Consider the following 21875-nt stretch of genomic DNA (forward strand, 5'->3'; position numbering starts at 1 on the left):
TGGGCCTCAAACAAACCCTCTGGTCTGGCCAGAATATAGATTCCAGGGTCTCCAGGCGAGAGACTGGCTCGGTACCCCTAAGCCACAGGACCAGCATGACTAGGGATCATAGAAAATAAAACACTTTTGCTATATAATAAAAATGTAATATATGTACTTATATACAATAATAGACACAATAAAACAAATCACAGAATTGCTTCAATATTTGCATGTACATTAGTACAAATTTCATTTTAATAGGGCATTAAACAATGATACAAATGCAATCTTCAGCACAGTTATTTAACAGGAATTATCTTATACAAACTGTATGCAACACCTGGAACCAACATAAATGCCGACTGTTTGACACAAATTGGTAGTCTTAATTACACCACCACGTCTTTAGCAAATAAAAAGTTTTAGTTCATTAAAATTATACTGTATCAGCCTTGTTTATTTGAGTGAGTACAGAGTACGCATAGACTCTGCATAGTATACTACCAGAGAAGAATAAAAGGATAGTTAGCAGTGCTAACCATAATTGCTTTCTGGATAATAAACTTTCTTTCATTTTAATTTGAGCATTTGAACCATCTAATTTCAGTCAAGATTTAAATCTTATGGATTGTAAGACCTTATTAATTACTCTTTGTGTAATGTCTTGCATCATTTTTGATACACCGTTACCATTTATTGCACACACTCATATCACTTATAAAATTGCATAACTTGAACTTTGATATAAACATTATCAATATAACAATGGAATATAATTGCACAACTTTAACTTTGATATAAATTTTATTAGATTTAAAAATTACTTTCATAGACTAAATTATAATTAATTTATAAACCACTACAATCTTTATTACACTATAATATATATATGTGTGTGTGTGTGTGTGTGTGTGTGATATGCTGATTAACAACAATACACAATTTTGAACTTTCATTGCTTCATATATAGAACTAGATGATCCGATATAAAAGAACTCAAAGATTGATATCAGTTTTGAACAAGTGGGACAAACAATGTTAAAGATACTATGGTACAGCTATTTCTAAATCTACACATTTCTATAGAAGACAGATGCCATCTACACTGCCCGTATGTCAATTTCAACGTTTGTTTAAAAAAAAACCAGATAGCAGAGTAAATCTCTGCAGGGCAATCTATAGATGAGTTTTAATTCATTCTGTGGAGCAAACATGAGATGTGTCACCAGAGATCATCTACATGCTAACATTGCACGAAACAGAGTGTCAAATGGACTTTTCTCCGCCCTCCAAAAGTCTGATTATCCCCCTCATTTGAACATGCAGTCTTGGGATCCACAGGTCAATACTACCACTGATCTTACAGAGGGAGCTGTAGGCAACAGTATCTGCAGTATATAAAATACTGTACAACACAAGTAACACAAATAAACATTCCATCTGCCTCCCCTCAGGATTGTGCAATATGTGAGACATGTACTACTTTCATTTATTTATTTTTTCATTCCAGTCTTATTTTTTTCTCATGAGGCTTCTAATGATTGACATGCCTTTAAGGTACACAACATCAAGGATACCAATCCCGAACTACCCCCACTCAGTCAACTTTTGTACTCTTCTAACCTCGACATTTGAGTTCCATCTTTATTTATTTGACATAAAATCTGAATATTAATCAACAAAATCACATAAATTTTAAAAAAATGAAAATCCACCAGCCTATGGAAGTCTTAGTAAGAAATTGCTTAAAGCAAAGTGCACCCATCATTCCAATTACAAGAACATGCACTTGATGTCTTACAGTTCTATTTTACAGTTTGAAATATTGGAAGGCAGCTCATGAAACATGTAATGCAAATCTGTCAGTAAGTTCACAGCAAAATGTGTGTGCTACATGTATATCTGATAGAATTGTTGCTAAGCAAAAGGTTGTCTAATAGTTCAACTACTCAAACCGAGAGTAACTTAACTCTTTCGCCACAGCATTTCTTGCAACACACTAATCCTTAACTGCACAACTAAATCATGATTTTTAAAAGAACTTAAAAAGTGGTTATTTATATATTTTAAGTCATAGCATACAGCACAAATCTTGGTATCAGTTTATTGCCCTTGTGGTTCAATCCTTGGTTCAAGGTTTTATTAAATGTCTGACATATTGAAAGACTGACATGTACAGTATAATTTTTCAACATTTCTGAAGTAAACGAAATGAATTTAAAAAAATGGATTATATGGATGCTAAAAATTCAAAATATCACTTTCCATTTCAAAATTAAATTCAATTCTTTCAACTTAATGTAATGATAAAAGGTTACAGAATGACCATGTCATAAATATTAAAAATATTGCCAGTAAGATGAGATGCTTTGGTGACTTTTTAAAAAAGTAAACCAATAGCACCTATTAACTTGGAAAAGATTAACTGAAAAAAGACATGATACAGAAAAAATAGAAGAAAAGAACACACACCTTCAGAAACAAAAATATAATAATTTCCATAAGGGTAGGAAGAGGGTACTATTGTACACTCAAAATACAGGCACTTTCTCTGCTCTTAAGTACAGGACTTACACATAAAAAATAAAAAAAACATTACGGGCAGTTTTGTAACCATGTTGGGGCTGAAAAATGCAACTACAATCTACTATTGGGATACCAAAAATCTCTTTTAAAATATGAGGATTTAGGCAAAATATCTGCAAACTGTCACTTCAGTAAGATTACAAGTCATGAGGTCCAACATTTCTATTTGTTTATTACTGCCCTTCAAAAATCCCGGTCTTAAGAGTTTGAAAACAATTATTCTGACTGGCTGTTTTCTCATTACTTAAGTTATCAGAATGAATTAATATTTCTGTCTGACGGACTGGAAGGGAATGTGTAACTCTGATGACTTCTATAGACTTTACTATTATTATCCTATCAATTAATATAAAACAGGATCCACATTTTTTTGTACTGAACATATCTGAGCATTATAAAATAAGTGTCTTATACAAAACAAGAACAAATAAATAAAATTATGCAAAATACACTTAACAAAAATACACTGATTCACATTAGCCTAGGCATTCAATTTTGCAATTCATTCCAGATTTTAAAAAATATTGAATTATGGCAAGAATATACTCATAAGCTATCACTTGTTATCCAATACTTTCACACAAGTTTAAACAATTGAATTCCTTGTATTATTTGTGCTAGAAAGAAAACTTACTGAAGCCATAAAGGAGGTTATTTTGTTTTGAAGAAACTGGAGGTATGGTGAATATGATGACGTAAGAGAGAAACGGTCCAGGAGAGGTCTTTTGAATAACCGAAGAGCTTCATCGACCTGATCACTAGTCACAGCACGATCATCCAAATGTTTCAAGTCTGGGAACCATGAGATCACAAATAACCTGCATTCAAAATAAAATTTTCACAGTTAATACTAAAATATCAATTCATTAATTTCCTGTGGTTTTCTACTACAAGATGTTCTTAAATCTCTATTCACAGGATTAACACTGATGAAGTATTTATTGTTATAATTATGTGACCACTGCTACCATATTTTATGAGGATCACTTTTTAATCTTAAGTGAACATATACTGTAATGAAAATTATATGGCTGAATAAGAAAGTTTTTGTAAGGTGGCAATAGATTTTAACCAGAAACATGTTAAGCACATTGGACATGATAATCTTGCTCACTTCATCAGAAAATTTAGACGAAAGATCAATAGCAATACCCATCCATGACAAATTTTACACAACAGAAATCAAGATATTCCATGTACTGAAATGAGTAATGAACTATAAACAAATAGGATGGAATTTCAAACTCCACAGTCTGGATAACATTTTCTAATGACATTTTTTTATAATAATGGAATTTTACTGAATCACACTAGATAAGTGCATTAAAAATCAAAATTGTTGCAACAATAATAGTATGGTGTATGATGTGAGGTAACAAATTTGTTGTACATATTTTCTTTGAAACAAATCTAAATCTGGCAAGTACCTAAACATGCTATAACATTACCAACATTCACTAGCTGGCAACTATAACTATTGTCTAACGAGTGTATCAGTGTTGCCAACTATGGGCTCTTATATGGCTAAAGAAACCAATTCTTGAAAGACAAGCTGCAATGCCTGAACATTAAATGTACCCAAATTTGTTAGGTATTGTAAAACTTGCCAGTCAGTACTCTGATTTTCTCATTCTCTTTTACGATCAATTTTATAGTACACGAACCTTTGTCGGAATTAAAAATGCTGCCAGTCTCCATATACAATACAAATAATACAAATACAGATGTTACATCCTCCCAGAAGCTGAAGTCCATCTGGCATTCTTTCATATTCAACTTTAGACTGTCCGTGTACTGTTTTTGCAGTCCTCCCCTGAGAGTACTGCCCATCCTTCAATTAAAAATGCACCACTTGTTCAGGAGGGCATGCTAGGGAAGTGGATGAAATGGTCTGCCCATCAAAGTTTATGTTTGTTAGTCATAACCTCAACGCTAGTGGCACTGGCCTTTTCCAAGATACTGTTATCTATTTGACAGCCTGTCCATTTTGCTGTGTTATTCTCAGTTAGTTTTGGTGGTATTTTTCCAGACAATTTAAGGAACAGTCGAGTCTTGCATTCATAAGTAAGTGACCATGTTGCTACTATCGCATATAAATATGATGATACACTGCCAAACAATGATTGAGAATTTCATGTAAGTGGAGCATCACCTTATGTCCGAAGTTCAACTGACATGATTAAAAAGCTTCAGTATTTCTTGCTTGGTTGTCAAGGCTTCATGGTCCGGCACATTTTGAGTTTTAGCTTAGAAAGCATGTAAAGGTGACAGTGAGCAATGAAGTAAACTGATCACATAAACAGATGCATTTCAAGAGCAATAACTTGCATATCAGCAAGGTTTTAATAAAAGTTGAGTGAGAGAGAAGAATCCATGATCACTGACCAAGCAAAGAAATGAGCATGCTTTGTGAATGAATTCCTTTTTCTCCCATGCAATTTCAATCAAGAGCACCCTGTGATATACAGGCTGTAACAAACTGTGAGGGCAAGTTCCTCATACCAAAACAAGGGAAAAGAGTCACAAACATATGTCTAGAAAAGCCTTGTTTGCAAGTTGTTATTGAAATATGACAAGCTGGTTTGGTATGTTTTATGGTGTCTAAGCAGTGATGGAAGAAGTACCAGAAAAAAGTAACAGGGCTAAAATACAGTTACCTGAGAAACATTTTACTCAATTACTTCAAAGAATGTCCATCTTAAGAAAATTGCCAACTTTTTCCTCACAAGGCTGAAATGATATAAAAATTTGCTAAAAATATACTATAATTCATTTTGTGTTCTTTTTCTAACAAAGACCTTAAGTGGCTATCTTCTTCCTGGCCTTCTTTCTAATTTATTGGGGTTGGCATTAGTGGATTCAGCCCAGTTTTATGGCACAATGCCCTTCCTGATGCTAACCATATATGAAGGGTACACATTTTCACAACTGTGTGTTTCTATGGTGGTTAGTACCATGGTATGTTGTAACATGTATAGAGGAGGAGAAATGTAATTCAAGTGGGTATCATCACTAAGTGAGACCGAACATGATACCTTGGCATTTTGAAAATGATTTTTTTCCCATAATTTTATTTTAGTGACTTTTCATAGCATTTACAATAATTTGCCATTTACATTAAAAAATAATTGGTTCTGAAAATTCTCATTGCTCAGCCTCGACATCTTGGGGATACATGAAGGAATACCTGTATTTAATTTTAAGAACACCCCCAGAAATGATGTAGGGTAAGTTAGATGTCGTTCAAAGTTCTGAAGAGGTAAGAAAGTACCCAATCCAGCACTGGTTCTGCAGTAGGAGAAATACTTCATCACTTTTTTTTTTTTTCTGCTTCAATTCAATGTATACTGATTACTGGAATATAACTACCACAACTTAATTTCAAGGTGTAAATTATGAGTAAAAATGACCTTTTACAAAAAGTAATGTTTACAAGTAAAGATTACTAAAATAAAGTATTCATTACCAGTACAAGTAATTTGATTATTTTAACTCAGTTACCGCAGCCCTGTGAGTCAGGCTGAAAATGGAACAAATTGATAGTCAAGTGATATTATCTATACAAATCCATCTCCTGAATATGGCAATGGGTTGCAAAACTTGTTTACATTTATCATTTGTGTTCACTTGTGATTAGTATGAATCGTACATTTGACTTGTAAAGCAAATCAGTTACATTTGAGTGCCTAACCATGGCAGGACATTTCATAAGTGTTTGACAGTCTGGCCAAAGCTATATCAGGCACCATTCCCAGACCAAAATTAGCCAAACCATAAAACCTTTACAGTTTATCATCAGGTTACCAAGACAGGATCCGTAGCATCATAAACTGCGAATCGAGGAAGACAGAGTCATTCGTACTCCTGACCAAGAAGATACAGCAATCAGTACAAAACAGTTGGTCATGGCATTTGGTATGTATCATATGATCACATGGAGGATCCTCTATGAACAGCGTTTGTATTTCTTTAACGTATTCAGGGTCTTGTGCAAACTGTCAAGCCATTGTAATGAAAATAATAATAATATTGGTTTTATGACCCACTAACTACTTGTACAGTTCTTGGAGACACCAAGGTGCCAGAATGTTGTCCTGCAGGTGTTATATTACATGCCAGGAAATTCAATCCATTGTTTACAGATGAGGCAACATTTGGAAAAGATAGTATCAAGACTTTTCATAACCAACTTTTGTGGGCAGATGCAAATCCTCAAAGAACAATTCATGCTAGACAGCAGCAATACAAAGTCAATCTGTTAGCAGGTAATGTAAAAGACTGTTTAGCGGGTCCATATTGAATAGGCAATGTCTTCAGAGAATTTATTAAAAACTCTCTTCCAGACCACCTACAGGATATGTCCCAGCATTTTTGTTACACTCTGTACAGTCTGCAAACTTTTAGTGATACTTTGTTTTATGGAGGTGAGGAGAAAGGAGGAAGCTACTCCGGTTCCGGTAATACTGCCAACTGAATGGAAATGAAATCTGAATTGAATTGATAGTATGATCAATCAATATGAATTTTCTAAACCCTTATTATATTAAGCCAACAACTGTCTCTCTCTCTCTCTCTCTCTCTATAAAACATTTCTCGGCACGAATCTTGTTCCTAGCATGAATTCTCAGAAATATCACCTTGGCTTTGCTGTGTAAACAACAACAGTACTAGTACGTAAAGTGTACCCCAGATGTCTCATGGCGATGCATAATCGATTCATAGTTTGTGTGTCAAAGGTTGCAAATACGAAGCTTGAATATAACCAAGGTCTTCCGATTCAGTAGTGATGGGCAGTCTGAGACGAGGTCTCCAGATTTCTCGGGATTTCTCGAGACTAACGCAGGCACTATTTCTCGCGAGAAATTTCGAGAGATCTCGAGAGCGTTGTCTCCGCATTGTGCAGCGAGCAGCGTGTCGTAGGCCTACAGGTAGTCGGAGCTGAATGTTGTTTGTGTCGAATATATGCGAATACCTTCTTAATTTTGTAAATACATGTCAACAAGCGACAAGGGCGTTCATTTCCACCCAGGTCTATTTTGACGCAGTATAACATAATTATAAAGGTTAAGCATTCTGGCATTGTATGCACTGGTAGGTACACGAATGAGTGGTTTAAGTACAGAACCTGACGGCTACTGTATGTACACGTACCTCGATAAGTAGAGGCGTGCATTATTTGAACTCGTGACGAGGCAAGACACGCCTTGCTACATATGCAACCACCATTACGTTTGAGTGGAATGTGTAATCTAAAAAGCTTCCTAGCTTCAATTTATTCTTTCGACAGGTAGGTGTACATCGTTATCAGACCCCACATTCAATAACATATGACCACTGCTTGTGTTTACCGATATTTTGATGACGAAGGAAATAATTCCTTACAATGTTATAGAGTATTCGCGTCATAATTAGGTACTTCGATATATGGCGGTGCAATGTGAAATTGTGTCTAGTTGTACGCGACAACTTGAAAGACGTCTGAAACGCAACGTAGGGTAAGTCGTGGATGTCAGTTATTTTGAAGAGATGTCACATAGCACAACCCACTGTGTTGCTTATTCAAAAAAAGTAAAATACGTTGGCAGAAATACTTCTGGGATGATCCGACACATACAAACACATATTATAAATGAAGATGAATAGTCACAGAACACCTCCGGCCCGGTCTGAATCACAAGGAGCTACCCTCCCGATAACGATTGTGAGGGATTCAGGTAGGTTTACATCCTAATGACAGTTATTAACAAATTAAACGGGTTACTCAGCTACAAAGTCCACCTGAAATAACTCGTGAACAGTTTAAGATACTGGCATTCTGTCTTCACTTTCGTTAATGGCATTAAGGAGCTCATAGTTCAACATGCAGTGCTTTTGACAAAATTTATCGTCACACACGTTTCCAAATGAGAACTGCTGATGATAACTGTCAAGCTTACACTCGTAGTTACTGGGACGTCGCACAGCTTGCACTACAGGAGTATGGGTCTCGAGATCTGCGACGTCAGTTTCGAGAGTCTCGAGCGAGAGCGTTGCCCATCACTGCGATTCAGCACTAGGGAGCCGAAGTATCACTGAAAGTTTCGCGTGCTGTAATGTTATTTCATTACCATTTCCAAGATAAAAGCTTCAAGTAAATGAAAAGTTTACAAACATGCTGTAAAAGAAAAATGTAACTGAAACCTATGTTATTATTTTGAAAACTGTCTTACCATTGGAAAGCATTCTTTTTGATTGTATTAGACATGTCTGTGAATTTACTAATTGGTTTGATAGAAGGCAGTTTGGTTTAGGAAAGGTTACTCCTGTGAGGCTCAACTTGTAGGATTTCAGCAAGATATAGCAGATATTTTAGATTCAGATCAAACTGACTGTATAGCTACTGACCTATTCAAGGCCTTTGACGGGGTAGATCATGGAAAATTGACAAAAATGAAGGCTACTGGAATAGACAAAAAGAGACTGAAGGGGTGGCTAAATTTATTGAAAACAGAACTCGAGAGAATCAGAGTAGGTGATAGTGCAATCATTAAGAAGGGGTTTCCTGAAAGGCAATGTTATTGGACCTTTGTTTTCTTATATATAAATGATATGAGTAAGGAAGTGGAATCACAGATAAGTCTCTTTGTAGATGATGCTATACTGTTTTGAGTAATAGTAAATAATTTACAGGATTGTGAGCAACTGCAAAAAGATCTCGCCAAAGCTGTGAGGTGGACAGCAGACAATGGTATGATGGTTAACTGCAGGGGTCGAAAAATACCGGGCGCCCAGTCGCCATGGCGCCTGAAAATTTTAACTTGGCGCCTGAATTTTCAAATTCGGTTTTGAAAATTATTTTTTGAAATCCGGAGTTCCCTTACATGTACTTTTCCATTACTTTACAAAGTAACAAGTCGTGTGGTGTTTAACGTTTTTTTTTCTGTAGCTCACATTTATTCTAATATGTGCAATAAACATTTTCTGTGCTTTTGGCAGAGTCTTGAATTCTGTAATTGCTCTTCGTACCTTGGAACTGGACGTTTCAGTTCTGCGCGGGAGCTGCCTAGCGGTCATGGGTGATATCGTTGTAACCCGCCAAACAAGTATCCTTTCATGTGGACATATCGTAACACGAGTTCTATTACAAATGATCAGCTATCGGTATCCGAGAACAAAGATCAGACCAGAGTTGTGGAGAAATGCAGAGAACTACTACGTTAAATAATTCCACAAACACTACATTACCGCCATCCATCCCGTGACTAACCGCAAATACAGTAGTTGCTAACCGTTCCTCAACCATTGCCGCCAAAGCAGTGCTGATAAATTCCCGTGGAATTCATTCTTTGCATTTAGAACATACGGAATTACGTGTTTATCAATTCTTACATTTTCACCGAACAATATTTATACTTTTAATTTAGTTACAGCATTTTGGTATTGAACAGTTTGCACTTTATAAATACGGTTGTTTTTATTCCTGCGCGTTTATGGAAAATTGGCAACGTAGCATCAGACATCGAAGCCCGCGAAATCGGAAGCTATTTTACGTTTCTGTGCTATACTTCAGAAAACCGGCAAAATGAAACGTACAACACCGCGCGAATTGACTGATGCGAGTAACAGTGTATTCTTTCAGATTTCTTCGTAAGTAGGGCCCGTAAATGTAACACAAAGTGATACAGAAGGGAGTGAATGTGAGAAAACACTCGATAGAAGTGCCGACTGTAGAGTTCAGGACGACAATGACCAGCTTGAAATCAAAAATACGTGGAAATTTCAATTTTCAGGCAAACGGAAATTTCAGCGAAGTGCGTAAAGAAAATTAATGCTAATGTCACAGCATATGAATGCATTGTACATGGCAACTTATCATATTGCAAAAAATAACAGACCCTAGACTGATTTTGAAGGTTTGGTTACATTGTTACGCAAGCTGAATGTTACTGATTCAGAGAAGTATGAGAATGATACACAATGCAGAGAATCGTAGCTTGAATTACAGCCGTGGCTGTGCTATGAAGAAGGAATTGCGAAGTGTAAATTATGCAGTAACTTTCGTAGTATTGCCGGTAAACATTCTAAAGGTGTATCCGAATTTTCAGGACCATTTAAATTGGAAACGTTTAAAACATACGAAAAATCCTATCCTCACTCGAAGTGTCAGGAGGCTGAAAATGGTGTAACAGCCCCAAAGGGCCTTGGCCTACCAAGCGATCGCTGATCAGCCCGGAGGCCTGCAGATTATGAGGTGTCGTGCGGTCAGCACGGCGAATCCTCTCGGCCGTTATCCTTGGCTTTCTTGGCGGAGGCCGCCATCTCACCGTCAGATAGCTCCTCAATTGTAATCATGTAGGCTGAGTGGACCTCGAACCAGCCCTCAGATCCACGTCAACATCCGTAACCTGGCCGGGAATCGAATCCAGGGCTTCCGGGTAAGAGGCAGGCACGCTACCACTACACCGCGGGGCCGGCAGGAGTCTGAAAGTTTCATGAAAAATCCCGAATGTGTACTTTAAGGGGTGCGTCAAGAAAATGAATGCTAATATGTTACAGCATAAGAATGCATTGTTCATGGCATCTTATACTGGAAAAAAAAAAAAAAAACGAACTCTATACTGATTTCGAAGGTTTGTTTGCCTTGTAAAGCAAGTTGAATGTTACTGGTGGGAAATCAAACAGGCACATGTAGTGTAATTTTAAAAGACGCTGACCTTGAAGGCGACCGGTGATTATTTGGGTTAGTATCTCTTAAAATATAAATTTCCATTCTTATATGAACTGAGACTATACTACTTAAGGCCACATTTCAAAAATAATACGTAGCTTGATCCTAGCCTAACGTGTGGTGTTCATAATGTATTTTTGCAAAAAATGTGCTGGCTCCTGATAAAAAGGGGCTGGCTACTGAATTATTTCTATTTTCTTCTACCCCTGGTTAACTGGGAGAAAAGTCAGATTGTAAGTTTCACAAAGGCAAGAAGTCCTCTGAGTTTTAATTACTGTGTTGATGGGATGACAGTAACTCATGGGAATCACTGTTAAGTATCTAGGTGTTAATAATAATAATAATAATAATAATAATAATAATAATAATAATAATAATAATAATAATAATAATAATAATAATAATATTTGTTTTAGGTCTCACTAACTACTCTTTTACGGTTTTCGGAGACGCCGAGGTGCCGGAATTTAGTCTCGCAGGAGTTCTTTTACGTGCCAGTAAATCTACCGACACGAGGCTGACGTATTTGAGCACCTTCAAATACCACCGGACTGAGCCAGGATCGAACCTGCCAAGTTGGGGTCAGAAGGCCAGCGCCTTAACCGTCTGAGCCACTCAGCCCGGTTGTGTTAATTGTTAATATAAGAAAAGATCTTATTTGAGGTAATCACATAAATAAGATTGTAAATAAGGGTTACAGATCTCTTCATATGGTTATGAGGGTACTAAGAGGTTGTAGCAAGGATGTAGTGGAGAGGACGTATATGTCACTGGTAAGACCCCAATTAGAGTATGGTTTTAGTGTATGGGATCCTCACCAGGATTATTTGATACGAGACCTGGAAAAGATCCAAAGGAAAGCAGCGCGATTCATTCTGGATGATTTCTGAAAAAAGAGTAGAGTTGTGAAAATGTTGTAAACTTTGGGTTGGAAAGACTTGGAAGTAAGGAGATTAGCGGTTGAACTAAGCAGAATGTTTCGTACTGTCGGTGGTGAGATTGCTTGTAATGATGTTAGTAGACAAATACCGTAAGTATGAGTGCGGTTTTTAAGAGTAGAAAAGATAAACTGAAGAGAAAAGGTGGAATTCAAAAGGTGGTTATTACGATGATGCTTTGTGTTTAAAGGGGCCTAACAAGGGCCTCAGGAACTTTAACACAGGAATAAAAGAGCTGTATTGTCCATCTTGTTCATCAACAGGTAGACTGAAAACTGTTGACAACTCTACCACTCTTACTGACAGCCATGAAATCTTGAAGTGTTAGAAGAACATTTCTCCACCCTTCTAAATCGTCCTTCCACTGCTGATGAAGACTATCTTTGTGATGTGCCTGAACAGCTGAATGGATGGCAGTTCCGCCAACTTACCAAGAACTCAGTGCAGTTCTCAATCGTCTGTAACCCAGAAAGGCACCTGGCCCAGATAACATCTCCCTGGAGTTAATTCAAGCTGGTAGTCAATCACTCAAAACGAGGATTTTTCACTCTAATCCTCAAAATTTGGGAAGTTGAGAAGTACCTGGTGAACTAAAATATGTTATCACAATCTTCAAGAAAGGTGATCGCAGTGTTTGTGGCAACTATGGTGGTATATCACTACTATCTATCGTAGGTAAAATTCTCGCAAGAACTCTGCTTAACCGCCTCCAGGTTATCTCTGAAAGAGTCCTCCCAGAGTGGGTTTCGAACTTCCACAGGAACAACTGAACTGATCTTCTGTTCAAGGCATCTTGAAGAAAAATGCAGAGAGCAACAGAATCCTCCCATTTTATGACCTGGAAAAGGCATTTGACTCTATTCCAAGACCTGCTTTGTGGGCAGTACTGAAACACTTTGGCTGTCTTCAGAGTTTTGTTGATCTGGTCCAGGCTCTCCATGATGGGATGACCATACAGGTTTGCCATCAGAATAGGATCTCGGATGAATTTTCTATTACTCATGGACTGAAACATAGGTGTGTGCTTGCTCCAACAGTTTTTGTATTATATTTGGCTACCATGCTACATGAATCTTCTACATACAACCCAGGTGTGGAGGTTAGGTAATGTTTCGATAGAGGGCTTTCCAATCGAGCAAGACTTTGCTCCCGGAGGCTCACCCAGGTTACAAAGGTAATCAAAATGCTGTATGCAGGTGATGAACATCACCTACACTCACACCAGAGGAATTGCAACAGTCAGTTAACTGCTACAAGAGTGCATGTGATTGTTTTGGACTTACAATTAATGTTCAAAAGACCAAGGTCCTCACCCAACCTTCACCCTGCACAGCCCTTCCACATTTAAACATCTCCATCTCAGATGCTCCACTGGAGCAGGTAGACCACTTTTTGTACTTGGGTAGTATCTTTTCTGTGCGTATGCAAGATGTGGAGAAGAGAATTGGTGCTGCCCATGCAGCATTTGGACAACTATCATACCAGGTGTTCGTGAATAAAGACCTAACCGTGAAGATTAAACTCATGGTGTTATCACAACAATGCTATATGGTTGTGAAATTTGGACCCTTTACCGACATGACTTGAGAAAGCTTGAGCGCTTCCACCAACGAAAACTGATTCATCCTTAGGATCAAAAGGGAAGGCCATGTCAACAACATTGCTATTCTTGAGAAAGAGCATGCCAAGAGCATAGAATCATCCATCATTGATCATCAGCTTAGATCAATTGGCCATGTCCGTCGGATGAGTGATACCAGATTTCCTCGCCAAATCTTGTATGGTGAACTTTGTTCCGGCACCAGACCTCGTGGAGCCCCCACGAGGCGCTACAGGACCAGCTTAAGCACACTATGAAGATGACAGGTCTCAATCCACAAACCAGGGGACATGCTTGCACAAGACTGTACAATTTGACGCCCCACCATCCCTGCTGCTGTCAATCTGTTTAAAGGGGAACCACGCAGATGTGAAGAGGCCAGGAGAGAAGCATGAAAACTCCGTGCAGCACAACCACGCCCTCCTCCAACAATTCTGTGCAATATGTGTGGATGCTTATTCCATGTTAGAATTGGTCTGTTTAACCATCAAAAGTTAAAAGTTTAAAGAAGTGAATTACTTGGAAATGAGTTAAAGCCAATGAAGAAAGGGGCCTAACATCTAGGTCATCCCTTAATGGTACAAAATGAGACCAAATGCAATGACAATTTAAAATTACAAAATTCATCCACTGACCAGAATTCAAAATTTGATGAAGAATGAATGGATGAATAAATGTGAATGTAAAATAATCAGTGGGTCCAACTCACAATATTCAAAGTTAAAAATAATTCCAAAATCATTCCACTGAATAGAATTCTAAAGGACGACAATGAACAATGATTATGAAGTTGAAACAATCAGTGAATCAGACCCGCAATACACCTTCCCGGAAACTAAAAACTAACTTAAAACAACTGTATATAAAGATCAACGGGCTGCTTCCAAAGCACACAAACGTGAATCAAAGATGGTTGTTGTATAAAGGGGTAAAAAATCCAGGTCAACGGACCCTCATAATGGCACTTATTGCTAGTAAAGCAGAATGATGGTGTTTCTCATGTAGCGGTACTAATCACAAGTAACATAGACTCGTGGTGTTCCTTAGACTTGTGGTGTTCTTCACATTGTGGTACTACTCGCAGGTAAAGCAGACCTACCGTATGGTGTTACTCACATAATGGCACCACTCATACGCAACGCGTACCCATGGTGTTCCTCACATAGTGATACTAATCACAGGGACTCGTACTATCCTGTGGTATTCCTCACATACTGCGTACTAATCACAGGCATCGCAGACCCAGGGTGTCGCTCATATAGAGGTACTAATCACAGTCAACGCCCAGACCAGTGGTGTTCCTTGAAACGCAGACCCATGATGTCCACAACCAGATGCTGAAATACCCCAGTGAGGATACTGTCTATTTATCTTCTTGGCACATTCCAACCGAACCTGGACAGAGGGGAGCCTCCGTCATAGTGGCAGATACTATACACAGGTACTGTAAACCCAGCAACCCACTCACAGACCCATGGTATTCCTCACATAGTGATACTAATCGCAAGAAAAGTCAAATAATGGAGTTCCTCACACGATGGAACTAATCGCAGGTAATCTCATGGTTCAACATTCAGCATCGCTTGGATGTCCCTTTTAGTCGCCTCTTACGACAGGCCAGGGATACCATGGGTGTATTCATCTGCGTCCCCACCTACAGGGAGGCAAATTAAGAAGGACAAATTGGGGCAAATATTCGTTTAAAAAGGAAGAGGAATTATGGATAGGAATAATTTATCACAGGACATGATTCCCAACTACTTTGAAATCATTTAAGAACAAACTAGGTAAAGAACTGTTAGGGAACCTATCACCTGGGCAACAGACCAAAGTGCAGATCAATGGAGATTGACTGATTGATTGATAGATAGATAGATATAGTCCCATTGGACTCTGTATATTCTCATATTTTTTACAATAAATTGTGTACAATTTTCTTCATTTATGTACTGTATATGGTGGACTAAAATTTAGTATGATTTCTTCAGCACCACTGTGACATTTACTTTGGAATTATAATGGCTTTACATAATAAGACATGTGAAATGCTGCTTTCATAAAATGAACATCTTAGTTGAGGATTTAGTATCTTACAATATTCAGCATTAACATAGCCACGATCAACCATAACTGAATGTTGCTATTGATGCATTCACGGCCCATACTTATAGACAAGATACTGTATAGGCTTTTGGGCTTATGCCATGTCAAGAAAATAAGGTGAAATTTCTTTACGTTTCGCAGAGAACTGTGCTCTGTATCATCAGAAGAAAATCTCGACTGTCCATGAGACAAGCTTCTTAAACAATGACTTTTTTGAAATTTAGAACATTATAATAGAAGGGGAAATGGTGCATTCATTCATCACCAGATGGCTCTCTGGACGTGGCACAGTTCTAGCCTTCGAAGCGGAAGCTGACCGAACCATCAGAATCAGTCTAAGAAGGTCACATAACATGTGTACGTAACATATGACACAGACAGGTGTATGACATTGACACAAGCCTGGAATGAAACATCTGGCGATGAAGAACGCATGAATTTGGAAAACACCGAGACGAAGTAACAATAGTGAAGGGAACTACCTACGTAAATCCTTAATGGGTGGCAACCAGGTATTAATTGATAGCCAGTGTTCCTGTTGAAATTGTTAGGACTTCTACCTATTTCCACAGCTTCCTGTATAATCCTGGACCTGTAGTGTCTAGTGTGGGTATGAGCTCGAGCATCCTGGAACATGACATGACCCGACGATAGAGCGTGCTCAGCTATTGCCGATTTGTCTAGCTGGTTGAGACGAATATTACATTAATGTTCCTTGATACGGGTACCAATGGACCGGCATGTTTGGCCGATGTATGCCTTACTGCAAGTACAGGGAATTTGTATAACCCAGGATGTAAAAATGGGGACAATTTGTCCTTGGCTTTAATCAGACTGCGAGTCATTTTAGTGGTGGTGCCAAACACGGTTTTTATATTGTGTTTGTGGAGGACCTTGGCAATTCGATCTGTGGTGTTGTGAATGTAAGGCAAGTAGGCAGTTCCCTTCACTTCTTCCTTCTGTGAGCTTTGCTAAGTCATTTCTCTGCGATGCAGGGTTCTATGAATCTGCAAATTGCCGTAACCATTATCCTTGAACGTGATTTTGAGCGTGTCCATCTCCACCTGGATATTTGATGGCTCACAAATTCGTCTTGCCCTCTTGGCGAGTGTCGTGAGAATGCCTTGTTTTTGCGCTGGATGGTGGTGAGAATCTGCATGAAGATAGCGATTTGTGTGGGTAGGCTTACAATAGACGGTATGTCCTAAGGATTATTACAAGTGATGAAAATCATTTTTCGTCCGTATTGAAAGTTTCATAAACTGTATATAGGATAATATCTTTTGTTTATTTCCACCTATTCAATACATTACAAGAAGTTGGCATTTACTTTAAAACATGCCAACTTCTTGTAATGTATTGAATAGGTGGAAATAAACAAAAGATATTATCCTATATACAGTTTATGTCCTAAGGAGCCGTCTGGTTTCTTTCTTACTAGAACATCCAAGAAAGGAAGGCATCCGTCCAACTCCATCTCCATAGTGAAGTTAATTGAAGGATGTTTCCGATTTAGGTGGTTTAGAAATAGACAAAGTTTCTCAGGACCTTCTGTCCAGACCACAAATGCATCATCAACATACCTCCACCATATCATGGGTTTGAGGGGCGCCGAAGCTATGGCGCCTCCTCAAAATGCTCCATAAAGAAATTAGCCACTACGGGTGAAAGTGGACTTCCCATAGCCACTCCGTCCGTCTGTTCGTAAAAATTCCCACCCCACAAGAAATAGCTTAGTAATGTCCTCAGGGAACAGGTGTTCAATGAGAGACATGACCAAGTCAATCGGCACTTTAGTGAACAAGGACACCACATCGAAACTTGCTAAAAGTGCATTAGGTTGAAGGGTTATGGTTGACAGCTTGTAAAACCAACAACAAATTGTCCCCACTTTTACATCCTGCGTTATATGAAATTCCCTGTACTTGTGGTAAGGTATACATCGGCCAAACATGCCGGTCCACTGGTACCCGTATCAAGGAACATTAATGTAATATTCGTCTCAACCAGCCAGACAAATCGGCAATAGCTGAGCACGCTCTATCGTCGGGTCATAATGACATGTTCCAGGATTCTTGAGCTCTTACCCAAACTAGACATTACAGGTCCAGGTTTATATGGGAAGCTGTGGAAATATGTAGAAATCTAAACAATTTCAATAGGGACAATGGCTATCAATTAAGTAATACCTGGTTGCCACCCATTAAGGATTTACGTAGGTAGTTCCCTTCTCTGTCCCTTCACTATTGTTATTTTGTCTTTGTGTTTTCCAAATTCGTATGTTCCTCATCGCCAGATGTTTCATTCCAGGCTTGTGTCAATGTCATACACCTGTCTATGTCATATGTTACGTGCACATGTTATGTGACCTTCTTAGACTAATTCTGATGGTTCGGTCAGCTTCCGCTTCAAACGCTAGCATTGTGCCACGTCCAGAGAGGCATCTGGTGATGAATGAATGTACCATTTCCACTTCTATTATAACGCTCTAAATTTCAAAACAGTCATTGTTTAAGAAGCCTTTCTTGGGGACAGTCAAGATTTTCTTCTGATGACGCAGAGCACAGTTCTCTGCGAAACGTAAAGAAATTTCACCTTATTTTCTTGACATGGCATAAGCCCAAAAGCCTATACAGTATCATGTCCATAACTGAATGATATTTAAAACTGAGAAACTGTACATTTCCATATTATCTGGATACTGAGTAGAAAATACGAACAAATGTCAACAACTCTGTTCAATCAAATCTGCTCTGATCATAACGTTATACATCTTCATTACAGACTTACACTTTTCAGTTCTGTCTGCAAGCCTCTATGAATTGACTAGGCATTAAAAACCAAGTCTAACCATTCACCTCACATACAAAACCTACATCTAAGCCGTTTCATGCGTAGGCTACTGTTTGATACATCGATTTCATTCCTAACTCAGCCTTCATCTCACCCATTCTGAGTACCCTCCTACCATTGCTCCCACCCGTTTGTACCAGCAACCATTCTCGCTACTTTAATACCGTAAACGGATGACAAAACTTCATACTAAGTCACTTCACTTAGGGTCATCATAACACACAAATGTTAGTGGACAGTATGCTATCCTGAAGTTGCTATCGATCTGGCAGCAATGGCTGGAAGTGAACATTAATAATAAAGTTTTGTACTGTCAGTGTGTAATACTTATTAGCAAGCAATGAAATGCTCTGATCATGCATGAACAACAGTTATACAAACAATTCCTGTTTCTGAACATGCTTCCTGCTCCGACCTGCAGATTTTGTTCATAATTATCTGCTAACAAGATTACATTCCCATCAAACAGTAAAGGTTTAAAGAGAGTGCATAAGGGTTGAAGCATTAGTTAACCTACACACAAGTTCTCCTACAGTATCTACAGCTTTGTGTGTATTCGGTTTTTACTCAGGACAGGGCTCTGAGGAATCAAAATGTAATGAGCTGTCATGAGCATCTTCAAGAGAAACATGACATTTGTGAATACATTAACCCAACATGGTACTACGGCCCTTGAATGGCCTTGGCCTACCAAGCTACCGCTGCTCAGCCTGAAGGCCTGCAGATTACAAGGTGTTGTATGGTCGGCACGACAATTCCTCTTTGCTGTTATTCTTGGCTTTCTAGACTGATGTGAATACATTAACAGTTTTTAAATTTCAATCAGCTTGCAGTGCACCCTACTTTTCATTACTATGTGAAGGACTTTTAACTAGAGGTGTAACATTGTGAATATTAAAATAATACTAAAACTTTAAGACCTCTAAAACAAGAGTTAAAGAATATTCTGGCTGTTGAAAAAGAGAAAGTTTGATGACAAGAGAAATAAAAGAATTTCACTAACTGTAAACAATAATTAGTACTTTTTAAGCAATACCAGTACCATATATAAACTCTGACAGTACATGAGGCTAAGTAAAACAGCTTTCTAATTTCTTTGCTAGCCACTGGTTTAATGTTGCACTAAAACAAAGGTTTTTGGGATACGAAGTGCTAAGACTGGAAAGAAGGAACAAGGCCTTAATTAAGGTACAGCACCATAATTTGCCTGGTGTGAAAATTGGAAACAATGGTAAACCATCTTCAGGACTTCTTCAAACCCACCATCTCCGGAATGGAAACTTACACCTACACACTATGCGCCAAGATGCCAACTTGCACAGTAGTAAAACAGCTGAAGTGGATGAGAAGCTTTCGTGTGTAATGTACAAAAAAGGAAGCAGCTAGCACTGATCTCTGTACAGTTAAAAAAAAAAAAAAAAAAAGAAAACTTCATCGGTGTAACTTATTATACTGCACTAGATGTATTATGAATTAAAAGCTAATTCTTTATATAATAAATGACAGGAATGTTAATATACTATCATAATAAAATAATTGTTAGTAGCCAATTAGCCAGACTGAGTGGCTCAGACAGTTGAGGCGCTGGCCTTCTGACCACAACTTTCTAGGTTCGATCCTGGCTCAGACCGGTGGTATAGATCAAATATCAAATCAAATATATCAGCCTCATGTTGGTAGATTTAATGACACGTAAAAGAACTCCTGAGGGACTAAGTTCAGACACCTCGGCGCCTCCGAAAACCGTAAAAGTAGTCAGCGGGACGTAAAGCAATTATTATAAATCAATGGTCATAAAGTTTGAATAATGAAGCAGTCAATGGTGGCTGTATAACCTACTGATTCAAGTCTCAGGAAACAACAACAGACAAATGAGAAAAAAAAATTAGACCTCCTTGTACCCAAGCTACAGTTAACTGTATAAACACATAGCTTATGACGAAAGGTTTTCATTTCTAATTTTATTATTTTTATCCAATTCACCTGACACCCCTAATATTTCTCATTTCACTGACAACCATTACTATACTTTAAAATGGTTTTGAAAAAAAAAAAAAAAATACACTGTTGCAGTATTACCTGTATTGAAGATATTCATAAAAGGATCCTCCATTCAGGTAGCTTGGGGCAGCTGTGTTGCCCATGAGACTAAGATATCGCAGATTTGGACAGCTATTGTGCAAGTTACGAATGAATGGATATAAACTTGCTACTTTGTTATGATTTAACCACAAAAGTCTCAAAGATGGCATGGATGGAAAAGCTGTGCTTGAATCCACAACATTGTGATCCAGAATGAGTGATGTCAAATTGTCAAACTGAGTCAGAAAATCCAAGCATCTGGAAATAAATATAGAAACAGCATAACTTTCTCACTGCAAGGATAAACTATAAATTCATCGAAGTTAACATTACTGCCCCGCATATGAAATAACAGCTCTATGAAAACATTATAGATCCGCAACCTAGTGCTCTATAATGCACTCCATTTAAAAACCAGATGTCATAGTTTATGATATTTATCATATACGTCTACGATACAAACTTTCTCACAAACCTGAATTGGTTATGACTAATGTCAAGTGTTGAAACAGAACTTCCGAAATTATACACCAAATTAAGTGGAATTTCTTCAAGATTTTCGTACGCAAGAGTTAATATTTTATTTTCTGCCGTTATATAAGACGCATCATCACCCCGATTATTCACATACACTAGTTTTGCTAAGGAGGTCATTGTAATTTGGTTAATTATATATGCAGTTGAAGGTCAGCTAACCAAAATTTGTTGTAAGACAATGGCAAATGTGGCGTAAGCCTATTTCTCCTTTCTCATCGTTAAATCATGCACTCCGTGCCGTAAGCAGCGATCACTCACGTTACACTTCAATTCGAAAAGATTACTTCGCGTCATCACTTCGTTTCATTCTTACAATGCGCCGAAAATACTTGGCAATTTTACCGTCATCGGTTCAGACGAAATCTCCAACCCCTTTGAGAAGCAACAATATTGACCTTACTGAAAGAACAAAGGCATTGCAGAGGTTAGCGAATCAGCTGACTCGGCTGAACAGCTGCTAGTAAACCTATAGCTGCGCCACCTACTG

General features: G+C 38.1%; 1 protein-coding gene across 1 annotated transcript; it reads right to left on the reverse strand.

Moving 5' to 3' along the window:
* Positions 1-1120: 1120 nt before the first annotated feature.
* Positions 1121-21839, reverse strand: LOC136884859 (leucine-rich melanocyte differentiation-associated protein). Its single transcript, XM_067157152.2, has 3 exons — positions 21327-21839; positions 20849-21109; positions 1121-3386 (listed from the first exon to the last, which is right to left on the reverse strand). Exons 1-3 carry the CDS (start codon positions 21503-21505, stop codon positions 3155-3157), a joined length of 672 nt encoding a protein of 223 aa, XP_067013253.1. The 5' UTR covers positions 21506-21839; the 3' UTR covers positions 1121-3154.
* Between the last annotated feature and the right edge of the window lie 36 nt (positions 21840-21875).

Source organism: Anabrus simplex, chromosome 1 (genome assembly GCF_040414725.1).
Source record: "Anabrus simplex isolate iqAnaSimp1 chromosome 1, ASM4041472v1, whole genome shotgun sequence".
Classification (NCBI taxonomy): domain Eukaryota; kingdom Metazoa; phylum Arthropoda; class Insecta; order Orthoptera; family Tettigoniidae; genus Anabrus; species Anabrus simplex.